General features: G+C 30.1%; 3 protein-coding genes across 3 annotated transcripts; 1 reads left to right on the forward strand and 2 right to left on the reverse strand.

Moving 5' to 3' along the window:
- Positions 1-648: 648 nt before the first annotated feature.
- On the reverse strand, positions 649-2,810 carry LOC117210044 (protein ST7 homolog). Its single transcript, XM_033452633.1, has 2 exons — positions 2,057-2,810; positions 649-1,989 (listed from the first exon to the last, which is right to left on the reverse strand). Exons 1-2 carry the CDS (start codon positions 2,478-2,480, stop codon positions 866-868), a joined length of 1,548 nt encoding a protein of 515 aa, XP_033308524.1. The 5' UTR covers positions 2,481-2,810; the 3' UTR covers positions 649-865.
- A 1,447-nt stretch (positions 2,811-4,257) lies between these two features.
- LOC117210064 (pleckstrin homology domain-containing family M member 2) lies at positions 4,258-11,513 on the forward strand. Its single transcript, XM_033452676.1, has 9 exons — positions 4,258-4,668; positions 5,631-5,826; positions 5,921-6,108; positions 6,766-6,960; positions 7,041-8,747; positions 8,826-9,050; positions 9,132-9,731; positions 9,805-9,924; positions 10,027-11,513. Exons 1-9 carry the CDS (start codon positions 4,579-4,581, stop codon positions 10,141-10,143), a joined length of 3,438 nt encoding a protein of 1,145 aa, XP_033308567.1. The 5' UTR covers positions 4,258-4,578; the 3' UTR covers positions 10,144-11,513.
- Positions 11,514-11,590: 77 nt separating this feature from the next.
- On the reverse strand, positions 11,591-13,298 carry LOC117210065 (39S ribosomal protein L47, mitochondrial). The gene is made up of 5 exons (XM_033452677.1): positions 13,177-13,298; positions 12,661-12,828; positions 12,378-12,592; positions 12,121-12,280; positions 11,591-12,031 (listed from the first exon to the last, which is right to left on the reverse strand). The coding sequence occupies exons 1-5, from the start codon at positions 13,296-13,298 to the stop codon at positions 11,890-11,892; spliced, it is 807 nt and encodes a 268-aa protein (XP_033308568.1). The 3' UTR covers positions 11,591-11,889.
- Positions 13,299-13,948: the final 650 nt, after the last annotated feature.

Genomic DNA, 13,948 nt, shown 5'->3' on the forward strand with positions numbered 1-13,948 from the left:
ATGCGAAATATCTTAGTTGTGTGAAGATAGTTATTTAATAGTATTTCTGCGTTACATATGTTCGTTTAAGTAAGTAAATTATAAAGTAAAGAGGTATTGTACATAAAGTGACAAATTTTATCACTTATCGATTAAGATTAATTGAGAATGAATGTTCGAAGTAAAATCAAAGTCATAGCGAGCCAGCCCATGTATGAAACCTGGGCCCTCTGACTTCCAAGTGTCTTAACTCTCTTTTTTCTGTCGTAACCGTCTCATGATAGAAAGGTGGATCAGAGATTAAGAATAATTGATATTGCATAATGCTCAATACATTGCATTTTAATATTGTACGTTTACATAATATCCATGCGCTAATTTTTGTTGAATATTTAGTGCAATTCTGCTGTTTACTATAAGCAATTGTAAATGTTATCAAGATTTTTCATTGATTTCATACAATAAATTCTACATTTTCTGTACAATTTTAAATATTAATATCTCTGATTTGCCTTGTTCTTTCGCCACCAATTACGAGCTACTGATAATATCAATTATTAAATAAATATAAAATCTAATAAAATCTATTGTTGATTGATATACCCAAATATTTTAAATTAAGAATAATGTTTTAAACACGAAAATATGAAGGAAGAAGTACAAAACTGATTCAAAGATATTCAAATTTTTATTAATTGTACATTGATCGCTACACAACGTTTTTAACTAACAACGTTAACTAAATTCTATAAATACATATTAAGATATCAGTCATAAGAAATTCGGGAAGTACGGATGTACATGTATAATTGATGCATATGACAATGAAAGCATAAGTATCATAAATATCACAACAAGTCATGATTACAGAGATCATAAAAATATCTTATATTCTAGAAAGCTGTTGTAAGAAATTATTAGGTAAAATTGCTTCCAATTTGTCTAAAATATAATAAAATGGATGGGAAAACCAGGCAAGCATCGATCGTGCAACAACACCCATAGTATCGGGATATTGATGTGTTAAAAGTGCTAAGAGCGCTGTAAAGGAGCATAGACCAGCTGTAAATAAAATAAAAAACGGCAACTCCTTTTTAGGATAAACGCTAACATCGTGAAACGAGGGTAACAATTCACGATCTGCACATTCTGTGCAGGTTGGATATGGATAGAATAAATGCCCTCTTTCTAAAGGGTAGGGTAACATTCTAAAAGTACCTTCCCATGTACAATGTAACAAATTAAGAGCACCCTCCATTTGTTTCCAATGAGCAAGATGAAAGAATGCGTAAGCAATCGCTTCTGAGTCCCCCCTTTTTAGTACATGTTCTGGAGGTAAAATTAAAGGTTTCATTTCTAATAAATATTTAGGTACATGAGGATTAAATTCAACAGCTCTGTGAATAGCTTCGACTGCTATCATTTCTGGAGTAGTTAAACCTCTTTTACTGGCGATATCTGTTGAAAATTTATCAGCCACCACTCGTGCTTTTAACAATGCAGCTGTATAACAAATAGTTGCAGATTTTGGTAAACTAATATCATCATATTTTGCTAATACTGCTTGAACATCTGCATATGCTTGCATTTCTAATAAAGCTTCAATTAAATTTTCATGAATGTTTAATACATTCATAATTGGTGGGACTTCTTTTGTGAGATCTCTAAACATTTTTACTGCTTCTTTCAATTTCCCTAATTTTCTTGCACACATAGCTAACCTTCGTTTAACATATATTAAAACATTTGTATCTCTTCTATGTATACCCTCTGCAATGGCTCCTTGATGTTGAGTACTTTGAGATCTTCTATAATTGTTCTCTGCTACTTTTAAAGCTTGTTTTAAAATCTTTTCTGCTTCTACAATAGTAGTAGCTTCTTCTTCGGCAAGTAAAATATAGGCAGGAGCGCAATCAGGATTACGTTCAAGAGCACTATGCGCAGCTTTTATTCGAACTACTGGATTTCGCTCTCTCCAAGCTGTTTGCATAATTTCATACTCTGCCTTACCTATCAAAAGTAAGCAATTAATACTTCAATTTTCACAATATGCTAATATCACTTGGTGAATGTTTACCTGTATCACCTTCACAGGTAAAAAATGTTTGATGATCTTGAGCAGATAAGTTCATATCATAATATGTTAATGGTTCTTTGTTTGTAGCCCAATAAAATCTTTGATACTCAGCCCCTCTAAATAAATTTATTGGATTACGCCAAACTTTACATTCTGGAACATTTTGTTGATTTGAATTTGAACCATTTAAACTTGAGTTATTGCCATCTGATCCACTGTCACCTCCACCAATCCATGGTGAAATGTGATTTAAAGATACTTGTTCAATAAAAGATGTGCCATATTTTCTAAAATACCACCATTCGAAGATTAGAATTAACCCAGAAATTAAGGATGACGTTCCAGTGAGTGCAACATAAAATTTTGGGGTTAAGGTGCTCAAAAACATTGTAGAATCCCACATGCTTGTGAATAATAGGGCCATTTATAATACAACACTGAATGTATTATTTTTTTATTGTTCCTGGTTACACTATTATACTGTCGTATAAACAGTTTTTAATTAATAAACATTATAGCACAGTCAACGTTTTTACTATGTCCTTACATTACCCGAGAAATGTTACTTCTTTTATTCTATCTTAACTAATAAAACTAAAATGAAACTATAATCTTAACATTTACATATGTCTTTTGTAAATTTGAAATAATGCGTAACTGTTTTCATCGTACTATTAAATGTGATAGCATTTATTTTGTCTGAAGTTGCCGAAATCAGAGCTTACATTGCAACGAGATTTTTCGAGAATTGTAGCGCTTATTATACATAATAGATAGTAAGTCGCGACTCTTCCTAGAAATGCTTTAAACCCTATATTTCTTAGCAGAAGGTAAATAAGAGAAGTACAATATTATTGATTCAAATAAGTTCTATTATTTTTATTTTATAATAAATCAAATTGTAACATCATTATTTTTATTATTATTCATATTGTAGTTATATAATGTTTCATACGATATATTGACATCGTAATTATCTTTATCTACAATTTCAATGTTCTAATGATTGTGCGTAAAATTGAATATAAGATTAATGTTTTAAAAATTTAATATAAGTTTTTCAAATTTCGTTTGTAATTTTGTGGCGACGCCTATATCCTTGGGCGCTAAAATCAAACGCATTCATTTCTATTCCTATTAGCTTCGCTAACGTTGGTGTCTGGTAATTGAATTGAATATAATTCCTACGATTGTTACTCTAAATCATTAAAAAACCTCTGAATTTTTACACGATGGGTATTTCAGAATGTGTAACATAAAGTTCTCTAACATATAAGGTCTATCTTGTACCGTGTCTCTGGTAGTATTTCAATTATTTTTCTTAAATAATTATGCATTCGATACATGTTATTGTTGTCCTGTCTTTTTCAGAAAAATCGTCGTTACGTGTGTCGAATTTGAAAATAGTGTAAATTGGCACAAAAAAGCAATACAAGATATATAACGCACTTTAAAAAGTTTGTTATTTCATACTACGATAAGAAAATGATAATTATACGTATACCTTTGACCTACCATGACGGATTTCATTGATCCATTAAAATCGAACTATTTATCATGTTGCAGAAAAATATTTTATTATACTTGTATGGATGATAAATTTATGACTTATCTACCATTTAAGTGAAGTTTATGGAATAATTTGATAGATAAATTACAATGACAAAGTTACTGCCAACATAAGCAGGTATTCTAAAAAAATCTAAATGGATGTAAAAAATCTCCAAAAATTCTAAATGAATGTAAGAATTTTACTAATTATTTTTTTTTAATGTTTAATATCGAAATGCATTTTTAATTTATTTGCTTAATTTAATTTATTATTTATTAAATATACATGTTATATTGTTTCCATTGTTTCTCTGATCAGTTGTGTAGTTATACATATTTCGTAAGAGTAAATTTCACTGAAATTAACTAATATTGCTGAAATAGATACTTGTCGCGCGAAACTTTCTCCATGTTGCGTAAACAGGGGAATTCGGGTTGAGATTGCACTCGGACTAAATCAGAAATCTACTTTCATGATAATGATTTATATATAACGAGGTATAATAATAATTTATATTTTATATATTAACAATGTACATCAATCATGTAAGTATAAATGGTTAGGATCATAAATTTGAATTAGATACCTTACAAATGTTCTGCGCGGCAAAGAAAAAAATGATATTTTCTTACTTTTATCGAAAGACTATTTGTTGATTGTATTCATTATTGGTTATCCAGATGGGTGTCCGGCTCTGTTTGCGTATACTGGTTTGATGATTAATAGAAAGGCAACAAGTGTATCGTGAATAATAAAAAAATCAGAGATAGATTACGAAGAGGAGTTTAATGTTAGCGCCTGGCCTGCGCTCAGCTAAAATCAATGAGTCCACCCGGCGAATGTGTCAGTGCGACTCCACCAACGTTGCGTCGAACCCGTGTCCCGTCTTCCCTGCCTTTGACTTTTTCTTTCTTTCTCCTCGAAATTTGCGTTATCGCCTGATGAAAATCATGTAAGATTAGAGATCGATATGCCGAGTCAAGAAGATATGGATCTTTGTACCGATAAGGTACTGTCCAAGGGAAGAATTCTTCAAGAATTAACCAAAGCTGTCAAATTGGTGAGTGCTGTCTGCTTCAGCATAAGGACGACGTATCAAGGCCATACGTCGTCTATATACATATATACATATACATATATATATATATAGGTATGCACTTTCCTAACGCGAATTTTTATATATATCGAACTAACGACGTTTTCCTGTTCTGCTCTGAAATTCTTTTTTAAATGGCTTAGACAGATTTTCATTCGTTTTTCCTCGCAGATAAATACGAGTTTCTTGAAATACTTAACCATGACGAAACAGCTGAAACTGCAGTGGCACGCATTTACACGATCGGTCGTGTATCAAACGTTTAACAGTTAAATGCGTTTTGTTATCTTTATTGTTTTTGAACGCGAACCTGTGTTGAAGAAGTACATGTGCTCCTCTCGTCATCACGATTTCCCGTTTCTCACTTGCAACTTACTCAACGTCTTGTTCCACGTCGTGGCTCCTCCACTGACGTACGTGCTTTTACCTCTTTGTTCGTATTATTATCAGTAAACTATTATTATTTCATTTTTTTTTTTATGAGATCTTCGGTAATTGATAGAATCTTGATTTCGTCATTTTATGAATTATACCATGCTTTCGCAAAACAGTCGAATTTCTTTCAATATTTTAATTTTGATTACCTATTGTTGTTGATGTTGTAATTATTTAATATTTAACATTTTATATCCGGCCTTTGTTCGATATTTAGAATGACAAAAGTCATTAAACAAGTATAAATCTGTACTATATTTCTCTATGAAAAATGCATATCAAGATACTTAGTTAATCTTCTAGATTAACGTAAGTGTAGCATTTTAATCACAAAAGTAATTTTTCATATACTGACAGAAATTTAGATCTAAATATGAATATGAAGAATGTACTCAGCTAAATTTGTATATTAAAATTAATATTGAAAGTTACATGTGTGCATTAGCTTTTTGTAATTAAATAAATAAAATTTGTTTACTTGTATTTATTAGGTTTACGCTCAAAGTTTATATGGTACAGTAGTCTTAGATGGTGACTCTTGGTTGGTCTACTGGTTAGACCGAGCTTTACGCCATGGATTGCGTATAGAGAGACATGGATATTGGGGCACTGCTCGTGAACTTAGTCATCAAGATACTGTTGTTGTAATTCATGCTCTTCAAAGTGTGTTAACTTCCATTGGTAAAGGTATGAGTGGATTTGGCATTATAAATTTTAATATTTATGCAGATTATAATTTATCTTATCAAGCAAATTATAATATATCTTCATGTTTTTCTAGGCAGGGCATGGCTTTATCATACTCTTAGTGAAGGCAGTTTTGAAAGTTATTTAGCTTGCTTATTACGAGATACAAAGATATTAAAAAAACAATATTTTCCACATGCACTTGTTCGGGATGCAGATAAAACTAATCAATTAGTTAATCTACTTGCTGGTTTAGAAAATGTGTCTTTCACATTGCAACTGGTATGTAGAATTACTCTATAAAATATTTATGAAATATTTATATATAAAAATTTATTCCATGTATTTTTATAATTATTTATATTTTGCACTTCGTTTTCTTTCATATTACACACATGATAAATGTCAATAATGATATCAATGTATAGTTGGCATTTCACATAAACGTGTTTTATAGCTTTTATTTTATGTTCCCTACGTTGATACCAGTATCACTCCATGGTTACAATTATCTCAACAATAAATTACATTTGCCTCTTAGGAAGAGTTGTAGTATGTCAAGATGTAATTGTTGAATCTGTTTTTATGAATTTAAGGGGCAATAAGTTATCATATATATAAATCTATTTTTCATACATTATATCTATATTACTTCCTCTGCTTGTTCATGCAAAGATATAATATACAGTAATTTAAAATATACATATACATATAATATACATAAAATACACATATACTATACAAATAACTTGTAATTACATATTTATTAAACAGTTAGAATGTGTAATTTTTATGGTATATTCTCCTTATTCCATTGTATGTAGAATAATAAATAGAAGAAGATATGTATGATATTTAGAATTTTATCAGTTTAATTTAAAACTTAAAAAGTAAGTTTTATATTAAAATAATAAATTCTAATTATTTGTGTCATTGTAGGATGTCACATACCTGGATATTTGCAATTACATGCCTCAAAGGCCTATGAGCGTAAATCCTTCTGGAACTATATTATCATTACATCTTAGATCATCCAGTGTTTCTTCGAGTTTAGCTTCTCCTGGTGACAGTGGAGTTGCTTTTGATAGTGACATGGAGCTTGCTAATGAAACAGATGCTAGTAGTTACAAGGAGGTATACTTTTGTAGTGAAGTCTATGCTCAAAAATATAAATCTTTATCTTTCTACACATACAACTCTGTACATACTTTTAGGAAGATTTTCATCTAGAAGAAACACCAAGGTATCGGAATAATAGGTATAAAACAATGATAAACAACTGTAGAGAAGACAATAAAAATTTTAGCTCCAGTGATTCCAGCGAAGATGGAAAAACACCTACACAATCACCAGGAGTGGTTACCAAATTTCAAACCACAATGATGACGAAAAGTGATATAGCGAATCAAAACTTAACAAGAAAACTCGACGATAATGAGCTTACCTGTTCCAGTTTGGATACTTTAAAAGATTACGATTTTTACAGTAAGAGTTTAGATGAGTCAAAATTAGATAAAATAAGTAATAAAAATGATAATGGAATTAAAGAATTGAATAAAAGAACCACGTATTACAGCGACGGTAGTTACAGTTTTAAAAGGAATATTGATCCTCGAAATTCATATGTGATCAACAATGATACGAATCTTCTAGAACTTAGTATGACTATTTCAGATTGTGAAAACATAGAAGCACCATATGGTATCTTGAATACTATTAATATGACTGATGCTAGTATTTTATCGTCCTCTAGCTCAGAAGCTATAGTACAACGTAGACAACGTAAAAAGAAACGTGGGGAAAGTAAAAAGCGCGTCAGTTTTCACGAAGATATTTTAAAAACTATGAAATTGGATGATGATGAAAATTACGCAGATTTTTCTATGAGCTTTTTAACGCCTAATTCAGTTCAGAAGAAAGATACACAAAAAGGAAGATATAGCTGGTGCGCTCATGGGGATTCTCCGTATGTTCAAAAGAACGTTAATCCCAGAAATGCACATTCGGATTATTATTCTTACTCTTCATCATCGAGTGTATTTGATAGCGATTGTGAAAAGAAAGTATCGTTAAAGAGTTGTGAACAAATACCATGTCAGAACAATTGCAAGTGTGCTTGTGGATTGTCGCTTTCAGAGCGAGGTGCGCCTGAGGGCCAAGAAGATCCCGGTAAAGCATTCAGACCGAAGATGGAGATTGAATTAGAAGAAAATGAAGCACAAGAAGCGTACATCGTTGAAAAAGAATATGGAAATATCGTAGAAGATCCTCCAGCAAAAGTTCAAATGCCTTGTCCAACTAATTCGAAACAATATACTACTTCTAGCGATTGGTCGGATATAGATAGTACTACCACATCGGATGTAGAGGAACGTAGAAATAGCAGACATTTAGCTTCACCTTCAAAAAAACGTAACATGACATCAATACTAACAGGAGAAAATAGTAACAAATTATTAGCGCCGCCACCTATAAGGCAAGCTCCATCTAAAACATCATTATTGAGTAGATTTCTAAAATCTATTACAGAGAGGAAATTTGAAATTAAAAGAAATAAAAAGTCACAAAAAACGAATCCTTTATATATCAAAGGTGTTAAAACGAGTTATGATTCTTTTAAAGAATTTAATGATAATCTTGATCGAGAGATACAAGAAAATATGGCAGCAGAAAAACGAGAATTTAGTGGGGAAAAGATTAGCTTGAAATTACGAGAACTTTTTAAGAAACATATTTATAGAGATAAAACAGAAGAATTATATAAAGTATATAAAGTTAGGAGTTCGTACATGACAAATGGAGAAAGTAAACCGATGATTGCTTTATTAACAGATAAAACATTATATTTAACAGGTTCAAAACCGGATCATATTTATAGTAATCAGTTCGTTATTCCTTATAACGAATTAGATGTTATAATGGTAAGTTTTGCCCGGATAATATTATGCTTGTAAAATCTAGACAATAGGGAATAAATAATAAAGAAATATATTTTCTAGGTTGGACCAAATGCACAAACAATACTATTATCAAATGCGGATTACGAAATGCAGTATTTATTTTCTACGGGAAGTTCCCAAACTACTTCAGAGTTAATTGCGCACTTGGAGATGGCTATAAGGAGATCTCCAATGAAACCAAGACTTCCAGCAGTTAAAGTATTGACCTACGAAGATATGCATATTTTAAGGCACTCTGTCCTGTGTGATACTGCTGTCCATCCTGTATGTAAATTTAGTTGTATTGAAATAAGTAGTAGTAGGATTATTAGCTTTCTGAGGTTCCTTTTCTTTTTTATGAATTAGTACAATTTGATATTTCAGGATGAAAAGATTGAACACTATAATCTTATTTATATGGAAGATGAACATATGTCACCACCTAGCACACCATGTGGTCCAACAAAAGAAGGTGATCTTATGTACAGACCACACACGTATCAACAAGTTCATCCTAATGCTCCAACTAATCCATGGGAAGCTGGATACTTTGTTCTCAAAGGTGGAGTTGTTTATATGTTTACGGATGCGAATCAACGATTACCGAAACGAGCTATTCCATTGAAAGGTGGTCTTTGTCAAGGATGTCGAAGAATTCCGAATTCTCATCGCCCTCATACATTTGAGATACTTTTAAAACCGAATAAAGCTTTTCAGTTTGCTGCTCCAGACGAATACGTCGCATCCGAATGGTTACAAAGCTTTGTTCAAAGTGCTTCTGGGTTATTCGATATTACAGAAAAAAGAGAGCCTTTGCCGTGTAGCCTTATTACAACTACTAAGCATTTAGTAGCTATGAAAGAAGTATTTCCTGGTAAACAACGTGGGGAAACACTTTCTTGTGCTTCTGTAGAAGATCTCACAGCTTTCAGAGTACCTTTAACTCAACAATCTTGGTGTATACTGGTATGTAGTTGATATTATGGGTTTATACAGTTCCATAGTATATTATACAGTTCTTATTACATATTATTTTCAGGAGTTCGCATGTCGAGAAGTACATGAAAGTAGTGGTGACTGGGTTATATATTTCACAAATTACACTGAACTATCTACTTTTAAAGAGATTTTAGAAACATTGTGGGCTGATGCAAGTTTGGTATGCGTTCTTTTATTTTCAATTTTAATAATATATTATAAAAGTAAAAATTATACCTTCTACTTATCATTATGTAATTTAAAATAATTTGTATTTTGACAGGGTGAATTTCCTATGGTAACGCTTCCGCCAGAAGATAAACTTCATCGACGTTGCTCAGATGCCAGTAAAGAATTAGAGTTTGCATGGCGATATTTATTACCTTCAGTAATCGACTAAACGATAAGGTGTACCAGTAGACAATAGTTAACGCATCGTCATATTCAGTAATAGAAATTGGTGAAACATAAGTACTTGAACGAATCAACTCATATAATACAGATACTAAAGCATTCTGATAATATCGAATATGATGTTATAAACAAATTATTCAAAATCAATATCTCATGTTCTTCAACCAACGAGGAGTGGTGAATACAAAAAATCATACAAACATAAATTATAGATATTTAGTGATACGTAATATTGATGTGCTAATTCAATAAAATGGTGCAATATGTTTTCAATAGCGTAAACTACGATATTGATAATGGTACACAGGACTGTAATATAATGATGAGTGCGCAAAATTACTGTGTCAGTTACATGGATGTCTATATAATCACATTTATTATAAGAATTAATTTGCATTTGAAAGTGCACTATAGATACCAAAACAGATTTAAAAACATGTAATACTAATACAATGGCAGTAAGGCTTAGTGCAGCTTCTATAATGGAAGAATATTCTATAAATTGCTTTTAAAGTAAGCATATGACATATAATTAACATTCCTATTAATAATACTGATAATAATTGTTATTATAATATATAACACAGCTTTTTTTAAATTTTATTTTTGATATCTTCCCTTTATATATGTATGTATATGTTTTACTGCTTTAAAATTGTTGTTTTGGTTAGAATTCTGATTACTATGTTTTAGATTGTAAAGGTTTAAAAATTAATTATTGGATGTAATTTTCATGTTATTAGTGAGGTGCTTTATTTAGTAACTCCATATTTCTGGGAGATAAATATTGGGAAAAATTATAACGAAATAGCTTTTTTTAAATATCAGTAATACAGTTTAAAATGGGAGAAACAGCTTCGTATACCAAAGAGGTTTCTTCTAATATTAAAATTAATATATTGGTTTTTAATTCTTTTTATAATGTGAACAACTTCTTTAGTTTACAATCATATATCTTTTCATTACCAAAAACTACGTGAACCGATGCAGGTTGTAAATCATTGTGAATAAAATTCTAATTCTATGTGCATTGTTTCATGTAGTCACATACAATTGTGATAAAATATTGAATTAAAGAGACTTATTAATGTACGCAATTGTAATATGAAATTTGCGTATGTTATATATGATACAAAATTGGAACATAATCAACACATGTTAGTTTCTAATGTGTCCAAAGGAAAAAGATGTTAAATTTTACATGCTTTGATCAAGCATGTTAAGCATTCTTAAATATTACAGCCATAGAATTTTTGCACAATGTCAACATCACCGTACATGATCTTCAAAGTTACAAACAAAAAATAAATAGAAATAAAATTGTAACTAGTCACCAAAATAAAAGCAAAAACACGTCTTGTTCTTCTTTCTTGTACAATGTAATGAAAAATTTGAATTTTAATTATATATTGGATAAGTATAGTAATATCTCGTATCTTTTACTTTGTTTTTATTGCAATAAATTCTTCTACATAATAACTTGTTTGTCATTATCATTTCTCGAACTGAAGTCTAGATTATACATATAAAATAACATATAATGATACTTGTGAGCAATTAGATGTGAAAAGTTTTACAAATATTCATAGTATTTAAGTATTGAAATACTTGTTGTAGAATTATACTTTGAATTTAATTTTGTCACATTTAATATCATTTTAATTGAAAGTACTTTCATCAATATTGCAATCTATTTCAAAAGTTAAAAATATCACGTAGTGAGAAAATGCATTTAATCGCGTATAAAGTGTCCATCTGCATGTCTATGTTTCTTTGCCTTTTCTATATCTGCCAATGGATATTGTTCTTTCACAGCTTCCATATCAAGGTTGGGGAAAATTCGCATTAAAACAGCCACCTTATTTCTTTGACGACTAAAATAAAATTTTTTTACGTATATTATATTAAAAAAAGTCTCATAAGTTTAAAGGTTATTTTGTAATTATATAGAAAAAATACACACTTTATTAATCTACGTTTTTCATTCCATAATTTCTCTCTATAAAGTCGCAAAAATTTTCGCACTGCATATCCACCAAAATTAAATTTATATTTTTTGTGCCAAGCAGAATTTTTATGTTTTGGTCTAGAATATTGACTCATTCGATAAAAGTAACGTAAACCTGTAAAACAGAATTTAAGTAGTCTGTTTACAGACAATTTCTATATATTTTATATATACTTTATATCATATAGAATAAATATATAAAAACATTTTACCAAGAGGATTATATTTTGTTACAACAGGTCGTTCTCCATTTGTTCCAGTTTCAAGCATATAGTATGCTTTATTTCTTTCACGAACTACTGACTCTAAGTTAGCCATGCTATCTTCAACTTTATCAATTCTTTCAGGATTTGGAAAATATTTCCATTGTCGTTTATAGATTTCTTCCATTGTTAGAAGCATATTGCGTTCTTTTAATAATACAAACCTGGGCGTTTTAAATATAATTTTCATTATCATACAACATTGTTTTATTTCGTAACTTTTGTATGTTACCATAATTTATGAAGGTCTTCATTGCTTTTTAATCTTAGTTCATCTTTTTTCCAAGAACGCCCAACACGTACTTTATCCTTTTCCCAATTTTTTGGGGTATCAAAAAATTCCATCAAATCATTACATTTAGGTGTAGTATGAATGAAAGAATATTGAAAAGTGGGCGCCCTAAGGAATTTAAATCATCTATGTATAATTATAAACAATAAAATTGTACAATTTAAAGGATATTTGTATATTTACATGCTAAATTAATAAGATTATCAGTAATAATTTTTATGTTACAGACAAAAATATAAACTCAAAATAAGTACTAAATATTAAATATAATAATAATAATTATAAAATATATTTTTGTTTGAAAAAGTATTTACAAGCAAGTATTTCTTATATTTGCAAAACTATTTACATTTATACATTATGTCCAATAGAAAAGAATTATTCAAGACATAACCTCTCGGTTTGTTCAATATAATTTACTGTAGAGAAATTACATGTAAAATAAATTATAAAGACCTTTGAATAAACATCGAAGTCGTAACTGAATTTACATTTTGTGATAAAACTAAATTTGTAAACAGTTTTGTCACATTATTTACACCTTTTGAAATCTGTATAACTTTCGTGAAGGCTGCCATCTTATTGATAAAATACTAAGTAGCTATTATTACTAGAATACTACTTAGTTATTACCAGAGAGGAACTAAGAGTGATCCTGCTTATGGATCTGGTTCTTCCCTGACTAGTGCTGCAGCACGCGACCAAGCGCTGAGGTCAATAAAACGTAGCATATACAAGAACTTATAAAATTAGGGATCTGCCTTGTTTGGTTGTAATTTAGTATATACAAGAACCTATGTATTTAAACTTGAAGTTAGGGATCTGCCCTATTTGGTTACACACTAGTATAGACAAGAACTTATTAAGTTCCACGCTACAAGAACCTTTAATTGTAAGATTTTAAGACTTTAGTTGACTTCAGCACTTGATCGCATGGTGCAGCACCTGTACTGTGAAGCAACTAGCACTACGAGCGCGAGTATTCTTGTTTCCTCCTTGTTTGAATTTAATATGTAAATGAAAAAAATAATACAACAAGTAATGAAAAATTTAAAAAGAAATGCTTATAGATGAAATTTTACATATACACGCACAAAATATTTCACAGTATTAATTTTCTGGTATTAATAAAAAGATATGTAAAATTAAAACATATTTATTGTAATAATTATAATATTTATTATCACAAACTATCAGTTAGATCATATACATACAATAATGTGAGAAA

This window comes from Bombus bifarius, unplaced genomic scaffold (genome assembly GCF_011952205.1).
Source record: "Bombus bifarius isolate JDL3187 unplaced genomic scaffold, Bbif_JDL3187 scf7180000008199, whole genome shotgun sequence".
Lineage (NCBI taxonomy): Eukaryota > Metazoa > Arthropoda > Insecta > Hymenoptera > Apidae > Bombus > Bombus bifarius.